This window comes from Solanum dulcamara, chromosome 3 (genome assembly GCF_947179165.1).
Source record: "Solanum dulcamara chromosome 3, daSolDulc1.2, whole genome shotgun sequence".
In the NCBI taxonomy this organism is placed as follows: Eukaryota; Viridiplantae; Streptophyta; class Magnoliopsida; order Solanales; family Solanaceae; genus Solanum; species Solanum dulcamara.
The window spans coordinates 74225143-74233846 of NC_077239.1; the positions used below are offsets into that span (position 1 = coordinate 74225143).

General features: G+C 28.7%; 1 protein-coding gene across 1 annotated transcript; it reads right to left on the minus strand.

The window, feature by feature from the left end:
- Positions 1-5626: 5626 nt before the first annotated feature.
- On the minus strand, positions 5627-6282 carry LOC129881779 (glutaredoxin-C11). Its single transcript, XM_055955889.1, has one exon. The coding sequence runs from the start codon at positions 6081-6083 to the stop codon at positions 5775-5777; it is 309 nt and encodes a 102-aa protein (XP_055811864.1). The 5' UTR covers positions 6084-6282; the 3' UTR covers positions 5627-5774.
- Between the last annotated feature and the right edge of the window lie 2422 nt (positions 6283-8704).

Below are 8704 nucleotides of genomic sequence, written 5' to 3' on the forward strand. Positions count from 1 at the left end.
TTTGGGGGAGTGTGAGACACTCCCCACGTGAACCACAGTGTGTGTATTGTGTATGGCCAAGGACTCGATAGAAAGTGCAAATGACGGTGTAAGGAAAGCAATAAAATGTAGTGTTTTCAAACAAATAAGGAGTGCAAATTTGGATTTGGCTTGCGTTCTTTCAAATAAGGAGTGATATAACAAATCACGATTAAATAATTAAAGCAAATAATATACAGATAATAAATAAATATCTCTTAATTCTAAAACTAAATTTTGCTAAGTTTAAAACCTAAAATGCTAAGTACATGGGGTTTCCCTAGTAGAGTTGACAAACTGTTATGCTCTAAAAGTGTGAATCAAAGGTTCGGAGTTCAGATTTTGATTTTTGCTTTCGTTCATCGTTCTTGTTGAGTCATGATTGTGGAAGGCCTTCAGCTCATCTCGTCTCGTCTCTTGTTCCTGCTCCGAAAAAGGTAACTTCTTCTCTTCTCTTCGTTTTCTCTTTTAATTAATCTGCTCTCTGTTTATGAAGTCATTATGTGTTTTTGTTGTTTCTTCCTGCTTGAGCTCGATTAATTCTATAAAGTAGGGGTGTACATATACCGGGTTGGTTCGGATTTTTTACAAACCAAACCAAACCATTTGTGTCGGATTATTAAATCTATAAACCAAACCAAACCAATAAAAGTCGAGTTTTTCAATATCAATTTTTCTCGGGTTTTTCGGTTTTTTTCGGGTTTTTCGGGTTTCTCGGGTTTTTTGGGGATTTTCGGATTTTTCATAGTATCTAATAAAAAGCATAGAGCAGTGCTTCTTAAAAAGAGTTCTAGTACAAAATATCAACATATAAGATGGACGCAGAACACTGTTTGAAGTTTTAACTTTATAAGATGGTTTTTTTTTGTATATTATTTAGATGGGCTTCTCAAGTCCAAATATAAATGTAAGAAAGAAAACAAAAATTAAAAAAAAAAAATTAAAAAACATTTATAAATTATATTTTAATAAATATTTTTATGTATAACATAATTTAAAAGTAGTATATCTATAATCGGGTCGGTTTGGGTTCGGTTTGACTTTTTTTAGTTAAAACCAAACCAACCCTATAATGGTCGGGTTTTTTTTTCATACACCAAACCAAGTCAAACCAAACCACTAGTCGGGTTTTTTTTCCGGTTTGGTTCGGTTTGTCGGTTTGGTGCGGTTTATCGGTTTGCCCTGTACAGCCCTACTATAAAGTATGACATCATAATAGATGATTCCTGTGATTTAGTGCTTTCATCTCTTGTTAATGTGATTATTGTCATGCCTTGATTATGAATAAAATAGTTGAGTTTCCAGTAGCTTGCTCCCCCATCCCTTTGTTAAATTGCTACAGGTTTATTCTTGATATTTATAGTTTACTTGTTCAGCTCTTGTTGACTTTTAATTTTGATTTATACGTTATAACATGTTAAAATGACCAGCTTTTCTTGTGCATCTGAACTACATAAATAGCTAGAAATTACAATCTTGCTTACAGTTCATCGCCTACACCTACGAGACATTGGTATTAAATATTTTGTTATTTGGTTGTGGTTTTCGCTATTGAGAATATTAATAATCTCAAACGTGTTTAACTTGATTTTCCTTCGGTGATTAAGGTCTATGCTTATCTATGTCAATATTGTTGCTTTTTGTTATTTTTCATCTAGCTCGTAAATGTTGATTCATGGATTTACTTTGGGGAGTTTAACTATTGTCTCTAAGCTATTGTATTTATTTCTTTAAAAAAAATTTAAAAAAAGTTATTTCATATCATGTTTGCTTAAATGATACTCTCAATCTTTTAACTTATCATGTTGCCTTCTTTTATCACTCAGTTCTTGATTTCCTTTAAAAATTAAAAGTAGTACTTAAGACAACTTTTTTGTCATTATTTTCTTATTTATCATGTGAAAATAATCATTGTGTATGTGAATTATTTTGTTATAATTTCAAATAGCTACTGTTTGTTTGTCTCAATTAATTAATCATATTTTGTGAATGATCAAGCCTTGTCTTGTTTTTACTATCGTAACTATATGGAACAATCGTTCACTTTGTTTTCATCTCATTATGCGCGAAACTATTGTTTCATTTTGTTTGGTGCTCTAATTTACCTCAACTTGCTCTACTAAAAAAAATATTACTTGATCAACATAGAGTTTTCCTTCTCTTGTTCTTGTGGAAATTTGGCATCCGTCTAAAATAAGTTTCTTAATGTTGCTTTGAATGGTTGCTAACTTATTTATTTATTTATTTTGTTACATGTGATAGCAATGCGAGTCCACTTTGGATTCATTCCTTGCATTCTTTGAGTTGATACACTTTCGAGTCAGCCTCGTCGAAATCAAGATCCGAAAGAGAAGCCGATGAGCAAGTTTATAAAGCAGAAAAAAAATATAGGTCTTGGAGAGCGACAATAGATTGTATACAATTGTATACATCCATATACAGGGACATCAAGGAGTATACATTCATGTATACATGAGATACAACAAGTGTATACATGGACATACAATCTGAAATGGGCCAGAAGCCCAAAATAGGCTGCAATAGCAAAAGGGAAAGTAATCAAGGCCTAATGGCTTGATAATTAGTGATTGGGCAAAAGCCCAAGTCTAATTCCCCTCTCTCTCTTAAATATTTGATTATAAATGTTTATTACTTTATTTGTGATTTGCTCTAACTCTAGATTTACTTAATTAAATCTCTTAAAGAGAAACCATTCTTTATGATCATTTGTTCCATTTAAGTGATTTATTTAAATTATTCATCATTTACTTAGTCATTTTCATACCAAGTTTATTTTTCTTTATAAGTTATTCCAAATCTTTAAGTTTATATTTCTTTCAAATAGTTTTAATATATTAATTATTTTTAATCATATTTTCTCAAAAAGTTAGTCAAATAATTTTTAAATCTCCGGATAACCGCGCGTTAACGGCCACTTTGAATGCTAATAACTTCTTAAAAGTGGAAATAAGAACCTCTTACCCATTTTCTCTAAATTTTTAAAACTTAATCTATTAGAGTCTTTTAAATTAAGTTTTCTTAATTTCTTTACAAAATTAAGTGTCGACTCCTTTTTTCTAAAATTGATTTTTCTCTATAAAGTTGAAATTAATTTTAAACCGTCTATTTTCGACATAACAAATTCCACAGTCAAATCTTGATATAACAGTCATTCATTATGATAAAATTTCATTATAACAATCTGATTTTTTTAGAATCAATTTTCATGTTATATTTTATTCATTTATAACATTATTCTACTTATAATAACAGTGATATTCATTATAGCAATACAATACTTTTTTGTAAAATTACTCCTCTATAACAATCATACTCAAATATTATATATTTAAGAAATATATTATGTATAAAAAATAAATACTAAAATATTTATGATAATCATCATTATTGTCATGATGCATATAGTAAATTTCAAGTATGAGTATCGAAAGAAAAATTGTATTTAAATGTTGCTCGTCAGTTTTGATCACAACTTCACTAGGAAAGACTGCTGTTGTTTGACTTTCTACATTTATATTCTTTCTAATTTTTTGTTAGATGGTAAACAAATACATTCCTTCTTTTTGATAACCACAACCATTAAACTAATTATTATTTTTTGCATAATTTTGTTTATAACAGCTAATCTAAATGTCACAATATGTTAATATACATATAACAACACTTTATTTTAACAATCATAAAATTTTCAGACAAACACTATTACTATAACGAGGAATAATGATGTGTAAATACACGCAACTGATTTAATAGATGTAGTAGAATGTAGAATATTTATGGTCGCTCTTAGTGAATGTGTTGGAATATCTCACGGATGGTCGCTAAAATTTTACTTTCGTTCAATTAAGTTACTAAACTATTTTTTGTAATAAAAAATCACTTATTTAACTTTAGTATGTAATTAGTATAGTGAAAACAGCTTATAATTTTGTGTAATAAAAAAGTCACACTGCCTAATTTCCGTAGAAAATCACTAGGCCGAAAAAATTAAGAAGATATGGCAACAATGAACATAATATTTTTCTCAATATTTAGGCAAAGTTGAATATCTTTTTGTTATAATTTTTTAATACCTTTTTGTGATAATTAAAGTTAATCAAGTTATAACTTACTCGTTATAAAGAACAACTTAGTGAATTTTTTGCGATAAATTAAAGGTTGAGAGACACATGGGTAAACCCTTTTTCAAAGGGTTGATGATCACAATCTAATTAATAAGAGTTTAATATGCTTAATTATTTAAGGTTAATTTAGTAAATTAGACAACGTTCTTGTAAAATTTTGATGTTGTTATAATAAAAATATCATTATTTTGTATAAACTAAATAATATCCAACTATAAAATTATTTATCAAAATTAAAGATTAACGGACTCCTCATATCTTTATTTGCTAGAAATCTAGATGTAGCAACAAATATAAAGATATAAAATCATTTCTATACTTATCTAAACCTCATACTATCTTCAATGGAAAAACTATTTTTGCTTTGGTTGCAACACCAACAATGACAGAAGTTGAATAGGATCAAAGTTGGTGAGCCTTTTTCTTTATTTTGAAGAAAGAAGTTGGAATATATTAAATATCGTCTTGTTTGAGAGTACGATAGAATACATTATTTCAATGTATAGAGGAAGGAATGATTTGGGATATTAGTTAATCTAGCATCACTTTATGGTGATAACTTTTTCAATGAGATTATTTGGCAAACATAAAAACTCTCCATCCTAGATGAACTTTATTAACTAATATGTAGCAATGACTTTTTTTGGAACTTTAACATAAAATATAATCACGCTTTCTCAAACTGCAATCTCCCATTTGTTTTTATTTTGTATCAATAAAGATTCACTATTTTATTATATAAATCATAGAAAAGTTTTTTCAAATTAACTAAAATGTTAGCCATTTATTGCAATACAATGCCTTGATTTTTGTACTCAATAATTTTATTAGTAAATAATAAGTTGTAAGTAACTTAATTCAATGTTCTAAATTTTCAAACAAAGTTCTACTTTTATTTAACTAAAACATAAAATTTTGAATAGAAAATTTTCTACATTACTAATATCATGATTTTATAAGGAAATGATGAATTTCTCTAAATTTTAATGGTAATACATTTGATAATATGGAAAGAAGATTTAATGCATTCCTTTTTCGTGACTATACAAGAAAGTTATAAATTTTTATATTACAAAGACTTGAAATGGTATTTAACTCGGTAAAATATATATTCTTTCTAATTATGATAAATAAAGGTTTCATTTTTTAAAAAGATTTTAATTACCTTGGGTTGCTCAAATAGGTAAGAAAATTAAGTTTAGTTTATATCTCTCATTAATTAGTACATATACTTATTTCTTTGGTTCTGATTTTTTCTTGTTCCAGTACTTCCTTTTTCTTGTTTATGATAATTTTATATACCAATATTTATTTTTATTTGTCCATCAAATGTAGTGTCATACTACTTAAAAGTCTAAATTTTATAGTTTTGCATATATAAAAACATGGATTTTATTAAAAATATTTTTGATATCTTATTAAGTTTTGGCTTACTAATTATATTGAGTTGCCCTAAGACACGATAATGAAAATAAATAAAGAGAAAATTATAGTTTCCATTCTCAGCCATTTTCATATATATAAAAAAAGACATGGTTTTCTTTAGAGTCCAACACCCTATAAAGGAAACAAGACAAGACAAGACAAGACAAGAAAAGAAACTAGTTTTAGCTACAACCAAATAGCTTTAGCATTGATAAGCATTTGTTTAAGAGATCCATCAACATGAAGAGAAATAACATCCTTAGTTGATCCAACAAGGTGTCCACCAATGGAAATAGCAGGAACACATGGATTACAACCTAGGCTTCTCAATGCCACCGCCATTTCATTGCCTCTTGAATCTTGATCTAGTTCATGAATTGCTGGACTTGCTCCTAGTTCATAAAATAGTGCTTTCATACTATGACACATGCAACATGAACTATTAGTGAATATTACTGCTGCCCTCTTTGATGCCAACTCTCTAATCTTATCCATATTTGAAATTATATAATTGTATCTAAAGATATTATGAGTAATATTTTTCTAAGATGAGCTCAACGAGAACGGAAAAAATTTCGTCGAAATAGAAGGGTGTATTGATAGCTAGCTACTATGTTGTAAGCTTTAGTGATGTTTGAGGTTTCATATCTTGGGTTTATTTATAGGGATTCTTGATAGGTATATGGATTACATTGTTTTTAGTTATCTAGGAAAGGCAAAAAAATTTACTAAAGTAGCTAAAAATGAAAAGAGGAAATTCCTTAAAGATATTTATTCTTAAAATTAGAGGAATCAAATAAGTATAGAGAATTAATTAAAAAATTTATTTATTTATTTATTTTTAAAAAGTGTGACCACTTTGATTATGTTCTTGATTTTGCCCACTTGTGCTTATACCGACCATAACTATAATACCTGACCCTTTCAATGTCCGTACAAACTATAACACTGTTTAGAAGATTTTATTCCTTTATTTACTTGATAAATTAATTCTTATAGTTAATTGGGAAACTTTCGGTGATAAACTATGACTAGTGGGTACGGTTGATATGCGGGATGGGATAATCAAGAATATCTCATAAAATTATTTTATCTCACATTTTATTTATGGAATAGTAATTCCACTATTTTAGTCAGGGTTGCGTATTGTTCGGTTCTATTTTGAAATTTTATCAGTTTGACTTATCGGTTTATGGACATGCCAAATTGTTATAGAATCATTCAAATATTGGCTTATCAATTATCGATTTATCAGTTATTGATCATTATAGGTTCGGTTATCAGTTTAACCGTTAAGATTTGATACCAAAAAAATCATTGAAAATCACTTAGAAATAAGGTGACAAACCAAATGAACCATACACATGAATTGACAAATTGCATCTTCCTCAAAAGCAAATGTAAAATATTGTATAATAACCAAGAGTTTGACACAACAAGAAATAAAAGTATGAAAACTAAACCCTAAGTAAAGGACTTTATATACTAAATAGTAATAAATATAAATTATTAAGTTACTTCGGTTAACCTGTTAAAAAAATATATTAAATCGTTAAGAATCGATAATCTGATAATAAAAAAATTAAAACCATTACCGTAACCGCTAAACCAATAACTCATTACCGATAAACCAATAACTTTTTTTTCAGTTCGATTTATCGATTTCGATTCGATTTGGAATAGCCCTAATTTTAATACAAATAGTAGAGTAAGATATTTTTGGGGTTAGCTAATACCTCAAACATGGGATAAAATTTTATCTTTATCACAATTAATTTAGTATTTCAAGAATAACGATGTTCAGATTCTAAAGACATTAATTCTACTGTATAAATAGATGCAGAAGAATGTCGAATAAAAATGTCGAATAAAATATGATCTATAATTATTTAATGCATGCGTAGGATAGGAGAATATATAAAACTTACTTGTGAAGATTTTGGGCAGTGTCAGATAACAACTTAACATATTCAGTCACTAGATTCAAGATGAAAAAAGTTATAATATTCCTCTAAATATAAATTTTATACGTTTGTCAGTGAATTTTATGGAATCAAATTAAAACAGCTAATAATTGAAAATGTAGATTCCTTACGTCTTCCAAGTTGAGATTTTTCATGTTGCAAAGTTTGGGGATATAACATGTTTTTGAAGGATCTTATATATATACAGCTGATGTGTAAGAGATGAGAGCTTATCCAATTTGTTCTCACAAATATTCTTTAATTTATTTACCTTTAGAACCATGCAAGTTGTTTGTGTCACAATGTTACACACATTGATCCATCTAATAATTCATTCCTATCGTAATGCATGATTAGAGGTGGGGCTACATTCTATGAAAAGGGCCTCTCGAATTATTCGTATGTTGGTGTTGTTGTGTTATTGTGCATAGCTAACATGCATGGTAAAAACTTATGAGCATCTAGGGTTTACACCAAATCATATAAATTTACCATGGCTATGTTATGAATTATTCCCTCCGTTTTAAAAAAAAAAAGACCTAGTTTGACTTGACACAGAGTTTAAGAAAATCAAGAGACTTTTCAATCTTGTGGTCCTAAATTAAAGTTACGTCAAATGCACCAAAATATGCTTTAATCTTGTGGTTTTAAACATGCCGCGTGGAAAGCTGAAATTAAAGTATTGCCAAAAAGGAAATAGGCCATTCTTTTTTAACATACTTAAAAAAAAGTAGGTTATTCTTTTTGAAACGGAGGGGGGGAGTATTAATCAAGCGAGAATGTGTAATTGTTAGAAGAGTCCTACATCAAATGAAAAAGGATCGGTGGTCCCTTTCATGGCAATCATGAGTTAGGTTTTTGAGTTGAGTTGGGCCCAAGATCCATTTTTTAAAATGAGTTAGGTCTGGTAGGATTAATTTTTTATCGAGCAGACACACTTGTGACACTACTTGTTTCATTACTATTAGTACTTACTAGTTATCTTAGGTGTGAAGGAAGGATGGGAATCATATTAAATAGCCTAAAAAGAAGAAAACATGAAGAATATATCTGGCCTAGTAGGCGGATACATATGCATCTTTGCTTCCCCTTTTATATGTGGAAAGAGATGCTACTTGTTTGCCCAGAAAGATTCTTTAGTTGCAAACTGAG